The 23,556-nt window shown below is 41.8% G+C and overlaps 1 protein-coding gene across 2 annotated transcripts in view; it reads right to left on the reverse strand.

The window, feature by feature from the left end:
• Positions 1–418: 418 nt before the first annotated feature.
• Positions 419–23,556, reverse strand: part of UBE3D (ubiquitin protein ligase E3D) — a 175,361-nt gene continuing 152,223 nt past the window's right edge. For both annotated transcript variants that reach the window (XM_090035559.1, XM_090035548.1), the window contains one exon: positions 419–3,058. In XM_090035559.1, coding sequence (XP_089891685.1) covers positions 3,046–3,058 — 13 coding nt within the window. In that variant the 3' untranslated portion in view covers positions 419–3,045. The remainder of the gene's footprint in view (positions 3,059–23,556) is intronic.

Raw genomic sequence — 23,556 nt, forward strand, 5'->3', positions numbered from 1 at the left:
ATGTTTATCACTCACAGAAAACCAAGTCAGGAGGGGTTAGATTTCTATTAAATTTATCGCTCTCCCAATGCCTCATTCTAAAAAGATTTTTTAAATATTTTATTTCTGATTAATAAAATTAAGGATATGCTTACACCTGGTCATCTCAGAACCAGACCTCCAATCAGAGTTAAATTAACGTTTTATGCCAATTATACACTATTATGTGGGAAAGCAACAGATTTTGAACAAGCAAAGCATAAATACTGGCTGAAGTAGAAGATTGTGCTATTAATGCAAAACCACAACAGTCGCTGGAAGAGGTTTTGAGGTTGCAATCAGACTGCATGATTAGAATGCTATGTCTTCCATGACGGGCTTAATCATATTCTGGAAGACAGAGACCACTATACAACAGAGAAAGAATAAAAAGACAAACTGATTTGGAAAACGTATTTTATTCATAAGTATTCAAAAATGACTGTTGTGTAGACAAAATGTCATGGAACTAGACAGTCTAGTTATTTAGTACATACTTGCAAAACTCCCTTACTTTTTATCCTGTAGGAATACTGTGAACCACACAATAATAGTTAAAAAAAGGAGAGGAAGACCCAGACTGGCTGCTGGGTGTGCTCAACTCCCATTCATGTCCTGTGACTCACAAGGGAAGCCCAGGGCCTTCCAGGATCAGTCTCTGGGTTAAAACAACTTTACTGATAAATATGTAAATGAAGCATTGGCTTTTTGTGAAATCTAAGAGATTTCAAGAGGACTCCACATAATCAGAATGTGACCTTCCACCCAGTTCAAATGAAAGGACAGCCTCTGGAAAATGAACAGATTTCTTAATTTGAAGATAGATATTGAAAAAAGGTGGCCCATATAAACAGCTTTTTTTTTTGCACACAAACATCCCTAAGCCCATATACACACTTTCTCTCCAAGAGTCTTAGGAATCGTCAGACTGAGTCAGACCCATGGTCCAGCTCGTTTATTATCATATCGCTGACTGAATTCATGGAGACAGATAAGTGCCTCCTGAGGGAGGTCTCCTCATGCCCAGAGAACCAAGACTGATTTAAACCCAGAAACATGGAGTTTAATAACTCTTCCAAAATGCACGCTAATATTAACTATAACCCTGGGTTGTCTCGTCAGCCTTTGTGAGTCTTGCTAAGGTTTTGGCCCCTTGATGAGGGTGATCTTGAGGGTGTAGCATAGCAAAACAGATTGCCTCTGAAGGTTACAAAATGCAGGGTTTCAAATATGTATAAAACCAAGGCTGAGGTTTGCATTAGGAAAAGGAGCTGAAATATGAATTCCCTCATGCAGCTCAAGCTATTTCCTTAGTTTAGGCAGAGCAGAGAGCCACTGCTGAACAAAAGTAATAGTATTACTTGTATAGAGATAAATAGATCATCTCTCTCTGTCCATTGCCCACCCACATGTACAAATCCTTTCAGGTACTTTTTCTGAGCAGTGGAGGCAAAAGTGATTACTGACAACTGGAGAGGAAGCAGTGTACCCTGCATCCAAAAACAAGAAAAAGTCATTTTTTCCGTAGATAGTACATTTGGAAATATCAGTCCAGTGACAAGCAGATATGTGTCTGCAACACAGAAATCACACCAACTCCAATTAGCATTAACTGGCACCCTCACTGACAGACTCATAAGAAGCAGAAGAACTGAATGGCATTGAACTACACTCCCACCCAGATACGAAAGATAGCCATGCTTTTCCAAAGTCAAGCAGAATGTAGAGCAGGGTGGCACCTTAGAGACTAACAGATACAGGGAGACATGATCTTTCACAGGTAACAGCCTGCTATCATCTGATGAAGCAGGCTGTCACTTGCAAAAGCTTATACCTCTCTGAAGCAGTTAGTCTCTAAGGGCATTTTTACACATGCATGTATTGCAACACCAGGTGCTTTGAAAAGCACCCAGCACTGCAACACATAGAGTTGTATAAGTGGCAAAATCCATGTCAGCTCTGAGAAAATGGCGGCGGCATGCTTTTGAACTATAACATCTTGGAGGTGCTTTAGTTCAGAAGTGCAGCACTGCCATTTTCTGCATACTGATGTGCACTTCACCGCTTATACAACTGCACGGGGTGCAGTCCAATTCGCCTCTGCTCACATGTAAAGCAACTGAGTCCGCTCCAAAGCAGCAGATCACTGGCGTGTAGCTGGAAAAAAAGTATGTGTATAAATGCCCTAATATGGCAGCTTGCCCAACTTTATGTCGCCCAAACATGTGGTCTCTCCAAAGAAGGGATGAGGTATCTCAGAAGGACAACGTATGCAAGGATGTATTGCCCTGGAGACAGATGAATTCTGTCAAAAGAACTCCTAACAGCTCCTACAAAGCCTACATTAGCACACATGCTTCTTTTTAAAGTTGCAGGGTCATTTCTTTCAAGTAATCACAAAATCTTTTTGTTGTAAATTTTAATGGAAGCAGTGTCAATTTCATCTAGTTTTACACAGAGTACAGGCATGGAAATACCAGTTTCTTTCTTGAAAAGGAATTTGTGCGATGCAGACCCAAGGTTGCTGGAAAACATCATTTTGTATTTTTAAATTCTATTTATCTGGTGACCTTTTAGGTTTACCAACCCAAACAAAGTAGAAAAAAGTACTGCATGCATTTCTCAGAATTCACTACATTGAATACTTTATACCTTCTGTTGGCTGCCTGTTCTTCATTTTCCATTCAAGACAAATCGGTTTATGAAGTACTGTGCTATAGAGAGGTTGGTACATAATTTCTTCACCCTTGGCAATGAAGAGTTCATCATTACAGAAATACCAGTTTTCTGACATGGCAGATAAGTCACTCTCAGAACTCCAGGTATGTAGCATATGCCTCCCTGAGTTATTGCTCTCTGTTACTGGCTTTGTATTTTCATAATGAAATAGCAAGCTAGAAAAAGGATGAAATAAAATGTCTTTCTTTTTATCCTCAATGGCTCTGAAATTATCCTTAATTTTTTGTGTTCCATCCAATGTTAACTTGAGAAGAATTTTCCACTAATGTGTCTGGATTCTTCATATTTTCAAAAAGGCAACCTATAAAAGAAAAACAAAAACACACAAACAAAATGTTAGTCTTACCCATCTTAACAAAATGTTAGTCTTCACATTGTAGAAAAGGCACAAAGAACTTTTCTTGACTCCATTTAAAGAAATATGGACTAGAATCTATTTATCACCTGAAAAAGAAAGAAAAAGTATATTAATCCAAAGATGTTTGGTATGTTCACAAAGCAGTGGGTGTTAAATGAGAAAATGATTCTACTTCGTTTATTTTATTTCCTGTTTTTAAATGCATCCCTTTCCTGTCCCTAAGCCTAATATCTTGTTGCTAAACTGAATCAGCTGCAGGAGTTTTCAGACTGCAGCAAGGATTAGCAAAATGATCTGTTCTGTATTACTGTAAATGAAAGCCAAATACGTCATTTTTCTCCTTGCATGTCAAATGCTGTTTCTTTCTAAGTGACAAAGTACAGGGCATTCATCTTGTCCACCTTAGGAGGACAGCTGACAGCACTCTGAAACTGGCTTAGATTTAAATCCCTGATACACTAGTCATTTTGCCCAAAATACTCACTTGTTTAAAAGATGTTGTCTCTCGTTGCTATGAGCAAAATCCTGATCCCATCAATGTCAGTGGAAAAAAAAACAAACCTCCTTTGCATTTCCAAGGGACTAGGAATCATTCCAAAGACTACACCTTTATAAAGAAAAAGCCCTGAAAGGGGGTAAACTGCATGGAAAACTCTGCATGGTTCAGGACATGAAAAATGTCTTTTCTCCCTTCAGTGGGGAGGACAAAAGACAGTACAGAAGGAAAAAGGGATGCAACCTGTTGACCAGAGGTCCCAACCCATCAGCTGTTGGATCACTGGAATATCCTAGCTGTCCCTCCATGTCCCATCATGCCGCACATACTAGAATCCAACTAGCATATGACATTGACCAACTGTATCAACAGAGCAGCTCTCCCACGATAAACAAACTCATAGCACATAAGCTATATGTAGGATAAAAAGTAAAGAAAACTGATGTCCCATAAAAACAAAGAAGGAAGAAATATCATGCAAGATATACATCTGAAATGAAATCTTCATAATTTTACAAGAAGGAAGCAAGTTTTACCACCTGAAACCTGACACCCTGTTCCTGCCTTTGTGATGATGAAAATTACCTCGGACAGAGCCCAGAGATACCTCACCACATAAGAAATTCCTGCCCAGAAGGGCATTCCATCTTTTTACTCTTCTGTGAAATATGAAACATCATAACCAGAAGGAAATATGACTCCACATCTTGCTTGCCACCAAACAATTTGGAGGTAAACAAACGATTCCAACTTTTCTCTGAGCCTAATCTGCATAAAATGAACTGTTCCAAACAGGAGATCTTACCATACCTTCAACTCTCCTATGATATGTGAACTTTCATTTCTACCTAGAAGAACTTTTACAGTCTTTTTTCCTATGCCTGAAGAAGAGCGCCTGTGCCTGAAAGCTTGTAAATGAAAAATTTTTTTGCAGACATCTAGCTGGTCTAATAAACAATATTGCTTCTACCATGAGTTCTGATTCCTTTTGCCTCTAGACCAATATGGCTACAACCTGGATATCTGAGACACATGCTACATTTTCTCCCTGTGATCTTTGCATGTGTAATGGATCCAATACGTAAGCAATTAGAAACTGGATACATGTCAATAACACCATGGATTTCTCTAGTGGGCTGCGTATTTGTGAATGCTGTGCTGCTCATTTGACACTAGACTATACAATATTGAAAGCAGTGCTGCTCAACTTTGATATGGCCAGGGGTTACATACAGTGCCAGCATGTAGTCCCTGGGTTGCACAATGATGCCAGCATGCCGTGGGGGTAGCCTCCGCCCTCGCTATGTCAGCAGCACACAGCCCTCTGTCCCCACTCAGGCAGCTCTGGAAGTCCATGAAGGCCTCTCTCATGCTGTACAAGCTACACAGGTGACATGCAGAGCCTTGCTGTGCACCAGTGAGACTGGCAGCCCCCGGGGTCTTCAGGTCAAAAGCTGGCCCCTCAGTTGAACAGCCTTGATTTAAAGAATGGATTCAGTATGATGTAGCCGTAGGGACTGAACTGCAGATAAACCAGAAATTATACAGTTCACCATTTTTAATACTGAACTTCCCAATCTCATGGCCAAGAATATAGTCAAGGGAGAGTTAAATATCTGGAAGAGGTGATATAGGTAACTAATTGGCTTCACATACATCTAGGAGGATGTCTCTGCAAACTGGTCAATGAAGGGATTTCATCAATGAAAACACCAGTAATAAACAAGATGTGATTGGGGCGGATCCAGAGGCGGGTACAGTGATATGGCTGCATCCATCTTTTGGATTGAATCACACCCCAGAAGCCTCTGGGTACTTTTTTAAAGCCCCCAAAGCAGATAAGAATCTAGCTCTTTCCCTCTCCTGCTCAGAAGCAAATCTCTTCCCACCCACCTGCTACTACTACTTTCCACACTGTCCAGGGGCCAGGGAAACTTCAAAGCTGTTCCTGCCCGCTGCAGCTGGGTTGCACAGGGTGGGCTCACTGGGAAGACTGACAACAGCAGAGATGATGGGCAGGAGGGGTTCCCTCTTTCCGCATCTGCTCCTGGGGGCACAAGGCAGGGTGGGGGAACCCTTCCCTGACTCATCTCCACTGCTGCTGTTGTCACTGTCCCATCTGAGCTCAGCTGCCTCATAGCCCAGCTGAAGTGGGCAAGATGCTTTGAAGCTTCCCTCACCCCAGGACAGCAGGGAAAGCAGTAGCAGCAAGCAGGGGAGGGGATGAAGGGGAAATGCCGCTAAGCACAAAGGGGAAGAGGGGATTCTTACCTTCTTTAAGGACTTTAAAAAGTCCCCAGAGGTTCTAGGCACAGTCAGCCTAAACTGGTGGTTGGGGGAGGAGAGAGAAAAGGAGGGGAAAAGAAGGAGTGGCTCCAGGAGCTGCTCCCACACCCCACTTTGCCAAATCCTGGATCTGAAGGTAGATACAAATCAAGTTTAAAAAACTAATAATAAAAAAATCAAATTTTTTTATTTACATCAGATCTCTTTGATTTAATTGTATTTTTAAGATGCTTTTTAAAAAACCCTATATAGTTTTAATTTAAGATATATTAGAGCTCAAAGATATCATCATGGAATAAGACTTATAACTTCTAATTATATACTAGTTGAGACAATATATTCATGTAACCTTTTTAGAAATGTTTTATAAATAGGTCACAACAGGCCATGGACTATATTAGGGGCCCAATCTTATGGGGTCAGTCTAGAAGATCCCATTAAGCATCTCTGTGATGCTTAGTTTTAGTTCTCAAACTGTGGATTTGTGTCTACAGAGATAACATCCTTGTTAACAGCAATATATGACAATGAGAGATAACAGACCTGATTACCTACCCTTCAGCCCTATTGTCTCTCTGCAAGTCTGTGTACACAGAGGCAAGTCCTCATCTCTCTCTAAAAGTGCCAAGTTAGAAATATTACTAAAGTTAAATGAATAAAGGATTGTGGGGGTGGAATAGATCTGGGCAAGGAGGAGGAGGGGCAGTGGAAACAAAAGAAAAATATTTTGAGCAGACTATTCCAGAAGTCTTGAGGGATAAATTCCTGGGTATAGCCTGTCCATTGATTTGAGATCTAGTGAGGGAATGGTATGGTAGAAGGGAAAACCTATTATGGCAACAGGTTTGTCAGGCCATTAAAGAGACCCTGTTTGGGAATATTTTAATAAACTTATCTGAAACAACAATATACTTTTTGTAGAAAACAATGATTAAATTTATGACTGGTCAGGAAGCCTTTAAATCACAATTTAAATCAAATCCACCCTGCTGGATCTGCTCCTGGATATGATCATAGCCCTTCTTGGCTAAAATAGAAGAATTCTGAACTCCAAATAATTTCAATTGTTCCAAATCCACTCGCATTTCTAAGAAAATTTGGGCAGAGCTGGACAGTGAGTCAAGCTGGCCAGAAAAATGGGCAGCCCAATGAACCAGCTTTCTAGAATGCTAGAAGCCCACCTGTTGGCTTGGTTTCCCTTCAAAGTTTTTCCAAGTTGTGTTGGTACTGCAGAATGTTTTCATATTACAGAATCCCCATTTTCCAAGACAAAATTGCTTTGTTGAACATTTTCCCGCCAACTCTTCAACGGCTTTCCACAAAGCCAGGAAAGTTCTTGCAATGAAGGAAATTACCCCAATAAACTAATGACTCCCACTCTCAAAAGGCATAAAATGCCAGAAAAAGACAGAGACAGTCACATAATCAGTAATGATTATAATGCCTTACCTAGCCAGAAAATGTGTAAGTAGCACAGACAATGGACATAATCTTGGTTCTACTAAAGTCAAAGACAAAACTTTCACTGACTTCAGTAGGTCCAAAATTTCATCATAAAAAGGCAGCAAATTAAAAAGGAAGAGAAGTAACAACTGTTCCAATAAATCAAGTTCAATGCTTTAGATATTTTTTTTAATGTAACAAACAGTACAGGATCCTTCACACACTATCATGACATTATTACAGTTGATCGAGTCATTTGATTTGACCATTTGTTCTATAGTATATGCACGAAATATGCTTTATCACTTCTTTAAAGGTGGTTATTTGCATCATGTTCCCCCACAGAAAGTTATTCTTACTATGTTTCCCTATTATTTGATAAACATAAAAAGCTTAACAAAGAACCCTTTGTAAATTATTTTACTTCCATATGTTACCAAAGTAAATAAAAAAGTATGAGGGGAATCATTCCAATATTTGACATATATATTAGAAAAAACAATAATTATTTACAACATTTACATAAATTCAATAAAATACATGGAAATTAAACCTCCAGTTTATTAAGTTTGAGATTTCCCTTGTTAAATTCAATGGAAAGCCTAAAAAATGCAATGACAAAGCTTATAAGAGACACCCTATGTTTGTTCAGTAACAAGAGAAAGTGGTTCTTCAAATCTTTCTGCATAACAATCAGTATTTTAAATGTATTCAGTCATTGTAGCAACATCAAGATATGAACATACATATACATATATTCAGCACCTGAGAAAGGCTGAAAAATTAGATAGGGGGAAAGATTTTTCAGCCTTCCTCAGGTGCTGAATATATGTATATGTATATTGATATCTTGATGTTGCTATAATGACTGAATACATTTAAAAATGATTGTGAGGGACAGATCTCTAGATAGGTAGAGACAGGCAGATTTTTCAGCCTTCCTCAGGTGCTGAACTAGAGGTCCATGAGGTTGGGGTCTTTTTTTTTTTTGTGGCTCATCTGTCATTTTATTTTTCTCTCTAAGATATGGAAAACTTGTTTTTCAAAGATCATTCCTGACTGTTTCAGTAAGCCTAAAAACATAGCACTTGAATGCTTTTGGCACACTTTGAAAGAGAAATACTGTACAAATAACTTTTTGATCTATAGGCTAGACTTTGGCAATCAGTTCTCTGATCAGGTGTTCCAAGAATTTTTTTCATTTTGCACAGCCTGGTACACTGCATCCTTTTAAAAATATTCAAGAGAGCTTATATAATCAATATAAGGACTTATTTTTGTACTTTAGGTATGCTCACTTATGACAGAAAATATTACTTTCATCTACTGTTAATCTTAATCTTTTCCAGTCCTAAATAAAAGTTTCAACTTTCCATCTTGCTACTTTTCACAAGAAAAGCAGTTTCTAAGAACTTCACATAATAAATGATTACAAACTCCACATTTTTAAGGATTTTAAAGATATATATAGTGTAATACAGCACTAGATATATGCTGAAGATAAGTTATGCAAGCTTATTTTTTTAATCATAAATGATAAAAATCACCAAAAAATGTCACTGCAAATTCTCAGAGCAAGGGAAAACAAGGACATGTAGTTTATTCTTTATGTAGTAAGGATCTTTTTCTTTCATTTTGGCGGGTTATGGTGAATTCTGGTAGATCAGAAACTCAACATGAGTTAACTATGCAATGCATTCATATGAAAAACAAGTGCTGTTTTGGGCTGTGTTAAGATGCACCATATATAAGGCATATGATATGTATAATGATGGCAGTCTGCCAGCTCAAGGAGCCTGGGGATAGTCTGCAGGCTGACAAGGGTTACAGCCCAGCCAGAGGCAATATAAGGTGATTGCGGCTTCCTAGGCAACGGGACCAGCTGAGGGAAATAAATAGCTAGAAGGGAGATAAAAGGCTCCCAAGAGGGGGAACCAGAAGAGGGGGCTTCAGAAAGGCCAGAGGGGGAGAGTTAGGCTCCTTGGGAGAGGCAAGCAGACAGCTGGGAGCTGAGAGCTGGAAGTTGAGAGTCCGAGAACCAATAGCTGAGAGCTAAAGGGAGAGAGCCAGCGGGTCAGCAGAGCTGCTGGCTGCTGAATGGCCAAATGGGGGGGGAAATTGAGCCCCCTCACTTCACCTGACTCCCTGCAATACTTTAGCCAGAGTAGCTGCGGAGGCCGCAAGGTGTGGGGGGGCCCATTCCTTGCCCACCCTCCTTCAGCTCTGGCCATTCAGCAGCCAGCAGCTCTGTGCTGGCTTTTCCCAGCTGCTGAATGGTCAGAGCTGGGGGGAGGGAGAAAACAGAGCCCCCTCACCTTGGAGGCCTGACCAGCTACCCCCCCCCAGTACTTGCGAACCAACCCCAGTTACCCTGGTTCAAGGTGAGGGGGTGCCCCCCCACCCCAGCTCTGGGCATTCAGCAACTGGGAGTTCCCTTGCTGACAGCCTGGGAGCTGTGGGGAGGGGGTAGCAGGGGGTCAGGCTTAGCTGGCCTGGACTAGTGCAGGGTGTCTCCAGGCCCCCCTCCCCCCAGCTGGTTTACATCTGTTGGGTTGCGGGGTAGAGGGGAGCTCTAGCTCATGGCGCTTTACATAACGCACCATGAGTTAGAGCGGGTCCCTAACATCTGTCTGTGCCCTTTGAGTAACAAGGAAGTGTCCTACTGGGAACTTTAAAAGATCCCAAAGATGAAAGCAAGAGACAGCAAGAAGTAAGTTGTGAAGGGAACAGCTTGCTGCAAGGAACCAGGCTGCTGTGCTGGGGCTGGAAGAGAAAGGAGCTTCCCTCTCAGTGCCGGAGTGGATAAAGGGATTTTGTTTTGTTTATTTACTTAAAGGCTGACCTTTGCTTTAGAAAACTGACTGAGAATCTCACAGGGTTGCAAATTGTCCTTCAAAAGCCAGCAGGCCAAGTGACCCACTTACTTGTACACAGGGATCAGACCATTTAGGACCTTATAGGTCAGAACAGCACCTTATTGTGTATTGGGAGCCAGTGCAGACTCTGGAACACGTGAATAACTAGCAACCGACCCCTGCCAGAAGTCAGGGTGCTGCATGCTGTACAAACTTCAACTTCCAGACAGTCATCAAGGGAAGCCTCACCTAGCGATTACAACCATTTCTTTCTAATGAAGTCTCTTCCACAGTGCTCAATGACTTTGAGCATTTCTATGCTGCAGTACCTCAATTTTCTTTATTTGAGTACTGAAATGAAAAAGTCCAACATTTCTTTCTCTCAGGGGTACATACAAATACAAGCTCAGAATAACAGTGCTCTGTAATCTGCTAACAATACAACAATCTTTTTTCTGAGCAAAATTGAGTCATGATGTACAAAATTATACTTGTGTTCCTTTACTATAGTTTTGAGACACTGGTCTGATCTCACCATGAATCATTCAAGCTGTGCTAAAGGTTTTATACATCAGGAAACTGATTTTTCTAGTGGGCTGGTAAAGCATTCAGAAAATAATGCAAGACTGAAATTATCTGCTCACTTTTGTATGGCTTTGACTTAATCTGTACATGACTTAATTTGTATATGGATCTAGGGTTCTCACTTGGGGTTAGAAAGGCAAATCATTGGCCCTTTTAATAGTGACAAAGTTTGTATTTAAAAAAAATTATGGACACTTGGTACCAATATCTAGTTATGGTACAAAAGATAGAACCTATCAATAATTGCTCACATAGCTTGAAAGAAGTGTCTATGTCTTTTAATTCCCTAACAACATTTTGTTTTGTGTAGATTTTTTTTATATCAATCTTCCCCAAGTGTTACACAGAGTTAAATAATTCAAGAGCGTTTCTAGTAAGAATCAGAGAAGAGTGCTGTAAAGACACTCCATAGTGAATAAATTAAGCATTCATTCATAGGGCCAACAAAAACTTAAGTGGGATAGGTGAGGGGAAAAAGCTGTATTTTTAGAAAAGAACTGAAAAGCAAATGGAGACCTGATGAACTAGAGAGATAAAAGAAGGCTGTTCCAGATGGCAGAAGCTGCTGCAGAGAAATCTCTTCTACCCAAAATGGTAATACTGGGTGAACAGAGTGGATGTCTGGCATTACATGAGCAGAGGCAAAGCTTGAGTTCAGTGAGTAGTGTGCTTTAAAGAAACAAGATCTGTGAGTTCATACTACACAGGCAATTTTGCGGAGCTGACAATAGATACAGGAGATGCCAGAGCAGAAGAAAAGAAAAGGACAAAGCAGTTAAGTCTTTGAGACAATCAGCTGTAGAAAGCTGAGAGTAAGGCAGAGGCTTATTTAATCAAAACAGGGAAGCACTGAAGAGGCTGAAAGTAGAGTTGAATACACCAACACAAGTTTTTAAATTGCTTCTACATTTTACTGACTCCAAAGTGAGAGAAAAGAATACTGAATAAATAATGAGATATGACTGCACTCCTAAAAAGACGGGACACAGCTTCTAATACCTACAGGTCTCATACGACTTAAAATCACAGGTATAAACAACACATACACAGAACCAGTATGTGATATCACTAGGCAGATGGAAATGTACCTCTACATTTTCTCCTATTTAATCAAAAGGGATAGAGTGACTTAGAAATAGTCATGACAATTCAATTTCTAGATATAAAATATGATAGGGTGACTCTGTTATACATTCCAGGAAGCATTCACAGATTTAACTGCTATGGTTTTACTTTTCTTATGTATCCCAAAGAACCCTTGCCTCTTTGACTAACATACAAAATGTCAAAAGTATCTCTCAAATGTCCAAGTGACATTTCAAAATCTTCCAGTACTTGGAATTGTTAGAAGAAATTGGAGAAGTCTACCTTGATTAACTTTTAATGCTACATTTTATTTTAAATTGAAGTAGGAAAAGACACTGACACACCTTTCATGGGTTTCAGAAATCATTTGCACAATGAACAAACAATGTCAACATAAAGTGGAAACTTGTACTTTAATTCCAAGTGTGTGAAACTGTGCGAGTCAGGCCTGACATAATTACTCACTGACCAGTCCTTTTTAGGAAAATTTTTGTGGAACGACAGCATATAATCAATACCAAAAGAGTCTTAACTATTCGAATATAGCCACCTGTCAAGAAATGAATATTCAAATGTACTTATCTATATGTAAACTGATTTTAACTGGTAGTTTTAACTGGTAGTATAAAAGTGAATCAAAACACAGACTAAGGGCTGCTCTACATCTAGCTTTATACTGAAGTAACTATTTTGGTTAAATGTGCAATTTTAAAATGTACATGGGTAACTCTGCATTCACATGTGTGTAGATAAGGCCTTCATTTTATTTGACACATCACCACACATGCACTCAGTTTGCACTAATGTAAGGTTCAGGTGAATGAGGAAGGCAGAGGAGCAACACTTCTGTACCACATGTAGGCCAGATCTCCACAAACATCTGGCTCTTGATATACTAATGTCACCAGCAACTGCAGGTTCCAAGTCCTACCTTTTCAAACAACCTAAGAAAGGAATGAAGGGACTGAACACTCATTCATACATACTTGTACAATTATTTCACTAAAGCACAGCCAGAAGCAGAAATCCACTAAGGTGCAGAACACAGTGCATAAATCACCACAAAGTAAGGTTTTGAATGCACTGTCTTGAATTGCTAAACCTGGGTGTCTCCCTTCTGCATTGTGTTTCTCTCCATGGAATGCCAAGACCCATAAAAAAGCAGCTGTCTTAAACAGACTAAGTGCTGTTGGGCCGTTATTCATTTCTGTCTATGAAACTGCTGCTTGGGAGTACACAGCCATTTTAAGATTTGAATGCTGAGAGGAGTAGTAGTCAAATGTATCCCTATGCTAACAATGGGATTTACCAAAGGGGGATATTACTTCTTCAAGACAGCCTCCTGACAGCGTGCAGACTCACTGGCACTGGTCTAGTGTTATACTACCTGCAGGCTGCTCTAAACTGTACTGATGTTTTAGTCTATTTTCTACTTTCTAGGGTCGGGGGTGAGTGGGACACTAGTAACTTACATTTTGCCTTGCTCTGCCCCTACTTGCCCATTGCCAGACAGGAGACAAGCAGATGGTGTAAGCATCCTGAAGTCCACTTTGCATACCTGATTAATCACAGCCACAAATTACAACTGTCCAAGGAGAATTATCCAAGGTTGATTCTGAGATTGGGCACGTTTCATGGCATCCTCTGAACATAATGTCCTGAAGAGTCAGGCACGAAGCATGTAGCTGACTGTGAAAAGAGCTTTTTATACAACTGATTTCCTCCTGACACTTCTGGCCTAAGCAAATCATAGAAGGCTCAGCTGGCATTAAATGGGGTTGACCTTCTGAGGCCATCAGGATTTGGCAAAGCTGAACTCGCTGCCGTACTACTAAAAACAAGCAGAATTTCAAACACAATAGTACTGCCAAAGGCACAATGTACCAGGCAAAACATGAAGACAGTCTTGCAAATTCACTGATAAGTTGGGGGATAAAAGGATGGAATGTGGTCAAAATGAGTCCCAAGTATTAGATCTGGTAAAAAGGAGTTTTTATGAAACCCAGGATGAATAAAAAGATAAAGTATCTGAACAATTATTATTATGCCTTAATTTTAAGAGAGATGGACCCTTTAAGAAACTAAAATATTTCCCTGAAGTGTCTGTAAACCAAACATTATAATGTTGTATTAGTGCAGGAAACCACAGACTGGAAAGGAACACAAAAGAATTGGAAACAGAAGTGATGGATAAAATTATCTTGATGTATTACAGTTGGAAGGGAAGAAATCCTAGACAATCTGGGGCTTAGAACCAGGGGAATAAGGAACAAGGCGTTAAATAAAGCAGGTGTCAACAACCTACCCAGCGGGCATTGGCAGAGTTACAGTGGCAGCAGGTTTAAGCAGCACAACACTGCAGCTGGCATGCTGTGGCTGGGGGGCAGCGGAGGCAGGGTCCTAGTGTTAGCCTTTTTTTGGACCTGGAGCTGGGTCATTCCAGACTGCCATCAAAAAAAGGTAGCCAAGTACTGCTTTAAAGCAACAGCTATCATTTCCTGCCCAAGGGATCAGCAAGGTCTCCACAGTTTTGGAACTCTCTGAGGTATTCTACCCACATGAACCACATGGGAGATAAATAAATTAATGCTGACCCCCATCTTACTACACCTTCAGCTCTCCTGTGAAATATGAAATTTCATTTCTACTAGAAGCAATTAAAAATTTTTGCATTCTCTTATGCCTGATGAAGAGTGATTGTGCCCGAAACCTTGCAAATAAAGATTTTTTTTTTGCAAATATCTACTTGGTCTAATAAAAGATATCACCTCTGCCATGAATTCTGATTCTTTTTGCCCGTAGACCAATATGGCTACAAACCCCTGCTGGCCCTGTCAGTATTCCTTTACAAGGGTATCTCTTCCCTGCAAGGTAGCCAGTTTACCAGAGGCGCTGGAAACCCATGGAAAGGCCTGGCATCATTGGTTGCATTGCTCAAATAGCCAACCCTTCCCCCCCACGCACTACTTCTGGGCACGTACACATGTGCAGGCAGCCTATCAAGGAAGCACTCTAACTCATAGTGCTTTACACAAAGCAGCATAAGTTAGAGTGCTATTGAACCCAACAGGCATTGGCCCACTGTGTGTGGGGGGGGGCTCAAAGCCTGCCTACACTGCCACTGGCTAACAGGCAGGGCTGCTCCAGCAGCCTCCCAGGAGGCTGCCAGAGTTCCTCTATCATTAGCTCCACTCCCCGTCAGTTGGCAACTTTCAGCAGTGCCTGGGAGGGGGAAGAGATGGAGCCCCCTCACTTTGCTGCTGCACATCTGTTCCCCTCCCCCGCAGCCACCCCTGCTGGGATTTTGAGAAGAGCCAAGCCAGGCCTCCTTTCCCCCCTGCACCCTGAGTACATATGCCTTGACAGTGGCAGAGGCTTCTGGGGAAGAAATGGAGCCCCCCACCTCACAGGCCCAGCTAGGCTCCCCCCTAAACCCCAGCAGGGGTAGCTGGGCTGGGTCCATGAAGTAGGGGGGCCCTGTTACCCTCTTCCCCACACCAACTCTCGGTATAACAGCCATGAGTCTGCTGTTGTCAGAAGCCTTAGGTGGGGCAGGAACAGAGCCTCCTTCCCACACTGCCACATGGGCTTGGCCTGGCTACCCCTGCTGGAGTCTTGTGGGGAGCCAGACTGGGCCTGCACAACAATGGGGGCCTCCTTGCCTCCCCCCACACGAGCAACTTGACAGTGGCAAAGGCTGGGCACCCACAGCTGATGTGAGAGAGGAGGCGAAATGGAGCCCCCAGTCTCATGGGCCTGACCCACTCTTTACCAAGATCCTAGGAGGGGTAGCCAAGCTGGGCCCACTTGGCAGGGGTACTCCATTTTTCCCCTGCCCCAGCTCTGGGCGCAGCAGCCTCTGCCACAGTCAAGACACTCACGCAGGGGTTGGAGCAGGTAGAGGAAGAGCTCTCCACATCACAGACCCAGTGACCCCTCAGACTCTAGTAGCAGTAGCTTGGTGGGGGGGAGGGGGGTATGTGTGGCAGGAGAGGCTTCCTTTTCCCATGCCTCTCTCCCTCCCCTGATGTGCAGAGAGGAGACTGTCTTCTTTCCATGACAGCCCCAGGGGTGGAGCTGGGCTGGTTCTCACCTACAAAAGCACCAGTCCAGCCTTGCAGAGCCACACAGGATGTAAAGGGAATCACTCCAAATTAACCCTCACAGGGAATCTATACACAAGTTCCCTCAGGCACTCTATGTTAGGGCACTCCTGTCTGATGCTTTATCAAATGAGAGTTAAGTTGTTGCTCAATAAGCCATTTTAAAAGTGCTCTCCAGCCGTGAATGTTTGTTATGTTATGGCTGCAGAACGCTTTCAGGAGCCTCAGTACATGAAAGATATAACTTCTGTCGGTGCTCTCTGTGCGAAAGGTGGGAAAGGAAAATGCTTCATCACAAGGCTGAATTATAAAGGAATTTCCACAAATGCAAACTTGCAGTGTTTTCCAGTCTCCTGTGTACAGTAATATGACCCAGACAGATTACTTATTTCCCACGTTCAAACTGGGCAAAAAAATTAAATGTAAATAAGCAACCATGTTAATTACATTCTTTTAGCCTGAATTGCTTGCAGCACTGTTTGCAATTTAGGCAAGGAATTTTCTTTTAAAACATTATTTTCAATCTGATGGTATCTCTTTCAAATTGCATGAAATAAACCAGCCTACAAACCAGCATGCATTCTTTCCTCCAATTCCTCTTAACAGTAGTAACATCTCAGAAGAACATAGTTATACTAAGCTGCTTGGACTGACGTGTAATAGAGGTAAACATGAGATAGAGAGCACCCTCTACGTTAGGGACAGAAATTACACATAAGCCAATACAAGTAATCAGAAACTGGTTCAAATCTGTAACACAACAGAAGTTCAATGCAGATAAACTGATTTTGAAATTGCAGAAACCAGTTTAAGATACTCGTTGAGAAATACAGTATCAGTTTTAACAGATTTAAGTTAAATTAGTTTACTGAACTTCTGTTCCAGATCCCTTCCAGAGTCAAGTTAACTCACAGTCCCCCGGCATCCCAAGATGCTTTGCACCTCCTCTGCAAACCCCACATCACAAGGTGGGTAAACTAGCTTTGGCCCAGGCTGTCTGCTCCAGTCCAGCAGGGAGGCCTGCTCTAGAGCCCCCCAGCTTTTGGCCTGGGCCACCACAAGCATATGGCTGTATTTCCAGAATCAAAAGTGAGTATCTGTTCACTTGCTTATCAGCTCAATCTATTCATCTTAAATTAAACAGATTGAATCAATTCAGCCTCAGGCTTTTTTGACTGTCTGTACTTAGACTTAAAGTAACAGCCTGTGCAGGTTCACTTTAAGGTGCCATTTTGCTAACCTGATAGTGGCATGCCAGCACATGACCAACCTTCTACGAAAATTTAAAAGGGACCAAAGGGACAGATGGAAGATAAATCTCTACTGGCTTCTATTCTACATCAAGACAACATTGGGGAAAGAGCTCCCTGTGTAGGAAATGCTGCTTTACAAGAAAACAAAATGTTTTAAGGGAAAGAGAAACGTGATTTTTTAACTCCAAATTTAAACGGATCAAAAACCTCACCATTTTATTTTGCTTCTTTACCAGCCCCCATCCCTGTTCCCTTTTTCTTTCTACAACAGCCATTATTCTGAGTAGCATGTGATGAAGAAAAGCGCAGAGACAGAAATGTTATTTACCTTTGTTAGACTTAAATACAAACCAAGGATATAGATGGAACTTGGTGCTAATGCTGTATTGTAATTACTGATCTAAATCCAACCAGAGACAAAAAAAACAGACTTTAGGATTTTCCTACTCAACAGCAGATGCTGTTTGCTTTACACTGTGGCAATTACTGTTATGAACTTCAAACCTCAACTAATCAAACAAACTTAGCAGCACATATTTTCTACATCAAATGATTTAAACTGCAAGAGGAATGAATACATTTCTGCTGGAGGGCGTACACATTCAGAAAGACACATTTAACTATAGCTCTGATGTGTCCCAGCAGTTCCAAGCCAAGTAGTCCACTTGCATTTTTGTGGGACAATTTTAGTTGTCCCAAAAGATCCATACAAAGATACCAGTCCCCCCTACAAAAAAAATTCTCTCAGTCGTATTTTTCAGAAAGGGAAAAGATGGCAGTTCTGTTCCTAGGTGGCAACTTTGGTCTTCATACAACAGAAAAAGAATGGAAGCTTTGAACAAGGAACAGAAGAGATAAAAAGAGGAAGGATTTTGCAAATCCAATTAATGGGTTTATTGTGGGGTCCACAAGACATATAAAATACTTATAACCAGTTACAGAAGGGTTACATTTGGGGGAGAAGGGAGAGAGAGTTTCATATTTGGTAGGGTTGGAAGGGACCTGAGCAGACGATCAAGTCCGACCCCCTGCCATGGCAGGAAAGAGTACTGGGGTCAAACGACCCTAGCAAGGTGTCTATCTAGCCTCCTCTTGAAGACCCCCAGGGTAGGAGCAAGAACAACTTCCCTTGGAAGTTGGTTCCAGATCTTAGCCGCCCTGACTGTGAAGTAGTGTCTCCTGATATCTAGTCTGAATCTACTCTCCATCAACTTATGGCTGTTATTCCTTGTTACTCCCAGTAGTGCTCGGGGGAACAGTGACTCTTCCATTGCCTGCTGGTCCCCCTTGGCCAGTTTATAGACAGCCACCAGATCCCCTCTCAGCCTTCTCTTGTGGAGGCTGAACAGGTTCAGGTCCCTTAACCTCTCCCTGTAGGGCCTGCCCTGCTGCCCCCTGACCATGCAAGTGGCCCTCGTCTGGACCCTCTTGATGCCGTCTACATCCCTCCTGAAGTGCGGCACCCAGAACTGGACGCAATACTCCAACTGCAGCCAGACCAATATCATATAGAGGGGAGAGGTGATAAGACTTGGAATCTAATACGCTTATTCTTTCTTGAAGGCAAACATTTAAAGTATCACCAGCAAAATAAAGTCCAAACTGGTGATTTATGAAACACTGAATATATATTATTGTTTTCTTAAAATCCTAAGGATTAAGAACAAAGTATTCTAGCTAGCTTCTCACTGGTATACCAGAACTGATATTTAATGGCCTAAACACCCATGTGGAAATCAGTTTAAATCCCAGAACAGTAAACTCAGCTCTCTCTCCCTCTGAGGTAAACTGAATGAGTATAATGATTCTAACATGTAGGGGTTAAAGACCTTGAAAATCAATGTGCTATAAATCCTATAAAGGCAGAGACCCCACTCAACTTTTGTATAAAATGAGGATTTACCCAAATGTCCTGTGTGCACTCACAAGATCCTCTCCATTCTAGTCTCACACAAGCTCAATGAATTAATGCGGACCTGATCAATACTTATTAACATGGGTAACACAGTTGAACGGCAGCACTGGGAAACCCATGGAAAGGGCTGTGTGCATAAGAGCTACTACTCTCTAAGCTGGATGCGGTTTCTATTTTATAGTACCATATAAAAGGTAGGTTTTGAAATATTCTAGGATCCTCTGGATATAAACTGGTATCTAAATGAAAGGTGCTCTTACTATATTCTTCCCCTTCATGCCTTAAGAAAGAAAGCTTTCATCTGTATGAAATCTTTCCCAGATACTGAACACCAGCTGAAACTAGCCAATCATCTGCAAAACATTCCTCCCATTCTGTTGAGTGATGAACCCCAATGTTCAGTAAGTGCTTAAACTGACCTTTGAAAACGTGAGGTTAGGGTAGAACAAGCCAACACTGACCCACAAAAAAAGGTGAAATACCACTAGAAAGTTAATTTACATGAAAGGTGTATAAGATTCATACTGACTGTCACATACAAGGGGCACAGTTACTTCTTACCACACATTCTTTCCCTCTACACCTTTCAATCCCTGAACATATTTCTTCTCCTGCTTCTGAGGCAAATGCTTTGGGGTGGCTCTTGGAAGAAAGGGAAGATAATTTGCAAATACTTCTCTAAATACCAGCTCCCCAAATATTACTTCTCAACTTCTGCCACCAAAAATATCTGGGTCATGTTTAAGAGAATCTTAAACAAATGCAGATGGATTTAATTATGTTTATAAATAATATTTACACACACACACACAAGTTCCAGCAAAAATGTTTATAAATTTACATCATCTGCCAGCTTCCATCTTTCAATACCTCCTTCTCTTTAATGAGCACATTTAGAACTTTCTGCTTTGTCACATGCACCCTCTCAAATTGTTAATAAAAGCTCTAGTAACAGTTAATAATGAAGTGTTATAGGGGGGAAAAAAGTCCAAAAAACTACTGTTTGATTGGTAGTCACCTTGCTGATGGCCTGGTGAAAGAAAATAGAGTTAATTATTATTTTAATTCCCAGAAAATATTTATATATGAAATACAATAGTCTGCTGAACACAAATGGTTGAATAATGGTATAACATCACACATCCTTCTTTTTCATTTATTTTATAGTTGACGACACCTGTAAAAGTGATAAATACAGTTCTTAATAGACTCCCTACTACATTAAAATATTTTACTATAACTAGGGTTTAAAATGGAGCTATTGTAAGCCACCTGTAATATTTACAATACAGCCAAATATTCAAAAGCAGCCACTGGCTAGGTCTCAGTTTCTGAATATTCAAATTGGAGCAAAGGCAGGGACATGAGAGAGGAAGCAGGATAAAAAAGAACCCGGGGGGGAGGGTATACAAAATATACCCCTTGTGGCAGAAAGATCTTTCAAGTTGACAACACTGAGCCTCGGATTTCCTGTGGCTGGCAGCCTGGACAGAGCTACCAGGCATGGACTTTAAAGTCTCTAGAGGGGAAAGCCCCACAGCTTGAACCTAGGGGCTGTCTGGGGCCAACAAACAGGTGATTGTCTGCTCTGACAGCCTAGGGTGAACCAGACCCGGTACCATTCAAGACTGCAGACAACAATTAGCTGATTGTTGACCCTGGTTCCTAGACAGCCCTGGGTCTCAAACAAGACCCAGGACTATGGTAAGGGCCTAGAATCAGCTGAAACACCCAGCTTTGAACTTGTCAGTACAGGGGCAGTCCCGAATTATTATCCCAGGCTCCCCTTCCACTAGGAAAGTAACAATGGCCTGATTGGGATCTGATCCCCGATCCCAAAACGGCACATGTGACATGGCAGAAGATAATTGTTGGAATCAGGGATCAGATCCCACTGCATCATTAAATGAACATGAGCCACAGGCCTTAATGTCCAACTATCACAATGTACATTTCAGAAGTAAAACAGCATTGCTTACATCACACTGAACAGCTTACTACAGTATCTCCTGCTACAGAATAGCATGGATTTACAGTTTTCTGGTACCTATCACACTAAGGAGTCTAAAACAATTTACAAATTTAGATCCAAATCTCTAAAGAATTCACTGGCTGAGCGTGTGAGTAATTTTACTCACATGGGCAATTCTAGTGAGTTAATTGAGGCCATTCTTAAACAAGGGGTCAGCAAATCACAGCCCATAAGCTGGATCCAGCCCATGGACATTCTGGGTGGAAGACTTCAGCAGCAGTCATTTCCTGTGGTGCCATGGGTAAAAGCACTGGCTTTGGGCACTCTCTTCATGCTGCATAGGGAAAAGCAGCTGCACTAAGTGCTTCCACATGTTTCCACTGAGGAAAGCAACCATAGCAGTTGGGTACTAGCTCCTGCCTTTGACCCAAACTGGGTCAATCTGACCCACAGCCTTAAAAGGCTGATGACTGCAGTCTTAAAGAAAAGTGGATTGTATGCTAAAGTGTATGCAGAATCAGCACCTCAGGGCCAATTTCTGCTTTTGATATAAATACATTATGTTTGCTACTATACATTATATAACCCTATTTAACAGGATATAAGGGACATTCAAAGTAGCATGACTGAAGAATCTTCTCAGTTTGCTTTGCAATGAGACTCTACAGTTTTAAGACTTTTCTTTTTGCTATGCTAATGGAATCATCCCATATCTGAATGGAACAGGCCAGGCATCCCATGGGTAACAGATGCACTAAAAGGAGGCACCCTTAAACATAATGAAGTAAAAATTTGTATTTAAATGGCTTAAAATGCAAAAACAATTTACCAGCATGCAAGATAACATAAAGAAAAATCTAGTATCTAGAAACCTCATCACTAAACTACCTAATGATATGTTCGTCATACCACTGGAAAGCTTTTTAATAAAGAACCACATCTAGGAGTCTGGCTCAATAGCTAATATGTCTGCAGGTTCAAACTTTACAGGAGATGCAAGAGACCAAGACAAATTGTCACATAGGTCTGCTATTGGAGAAGTCAGAATATTACTGAAGATGCTATATTTGCTTTACTTCATAAAAATAAATACCAAGTTTGGCAACAGCAATGCTAACACCATAAAAATACCCTTCAAAATTCTGCCAAGTGAAAAATATATGTGTTGGTATGGTAGGGCACCTTAGGTGCCTGCCACTTTAAGGGCAAAAAACAGGCAGCAGCCAGGTGCATAATGAGGGTAGCCATTTTAGCCCAGGGATATAAGCTGGGCTGTAGTTTGCTGCAGGAAGAAGGCAGTAACATCAGGCTGAGAGGCTACTCTGGCCAGGGGCTATGGGGTGAAGGTGACCCCTTGTCCTGGGTAAACATAAAACTGCACCCTACCAGGGAAGCGTAGTCTGGTGGTATGGGAGCCCCCAGGAAATGGCAGGCCAGTTCCCTGGTGATGTTCTAATGAGCTATGGGAGCCCTGGTATGTTAAGGAGCCCCAGGGCAGAGCTCAGGCTGGAGGAGGGACCTGGGGTCACACCCGGTGGCAGAGGAATGCCTGGGGGTGTGATTTCATAGATTTCATAGACATTAGGGCTGGAAGGGACCTCAGGAGATCATCAAGAGAGACCACGAGTGAGAGGGGTGACAAGTAGTGAGACCCTGAGTAAGAGGGAGATGAACAGAGCTGCCCCATGAGTGTAGGTGAGTGAGGAAGCCCAATGAGGGCATAGTGGCCCAGCGAGGGGCTAGGAGCGAAATAGGCCTACAGGCGTAGAATCGCTGAGTCAGTGCTGAGGTAAGGGTAGCAGGAGACACCCAACAGATTGCACTGGGCTGATCAAGGTGAGGAGAGCTAAACCTGAAGCCGAGTGAGGCCAGGTGGGATGAGTGTGGCTCTGAGAAAGAGGGCAGGATGAAAGAGGCTGGATGAGAGCCAGCTGAATGAGTGGGACCCCAGTGAGAGAGGGGTGGTATGTGAATGGCTCTCCGGGGCTGCAGAAAGGAGCTACAACTGTGTGTCTAATTTGCTCTGGCCATAGGCCAGAGAAATAACACCAGAGTAACATCTACAAAGCAGGGGAGGTCAGAGCGGGTATCAGGCCCTTGTTAGCAGGGTTTGTAATGGGTAGCCTCCCACCTTAGTAACAGCTCTTTTTTTCCATCAAGGCGTGGCAGGCGAGTGAAGCGGGTGGTTATCCCAGGAGCACGGCAGTCAACGGAGACCTGACGAGGAGGCCGCCCTGTTACAGCTGGTCATGCACATTAATGCTGCTACTATTGTGAAACATTACAACTTTAACGTGTCTTGCTGAGAACTCTTTCAAAAGATGTGGACATAGACAAAAACTTTTATCCCTCTGTTTCTAGGAGGTTGCTAGAATCATTCATCATTTACTATCCTTAATACACTTCTTGTTTTTACTCTCTAATCTTCTTATTCTTAGTTGCAGCTG

Source organism: Crocodylus siamensis, chromosome 1 (genome assembly GCF_052110815.1).
Source record: "Crocodylus siamensis isolate JL-2025a chromosome 1, ASM5211081v1, whole genome shotgun sequence".
Classification (NCBI taxonomy): Eukaryota; Metazoa; Chordata; order Crocodylia; family Crocodylidae; genus Crocodylus; species Crocodylus siamensis.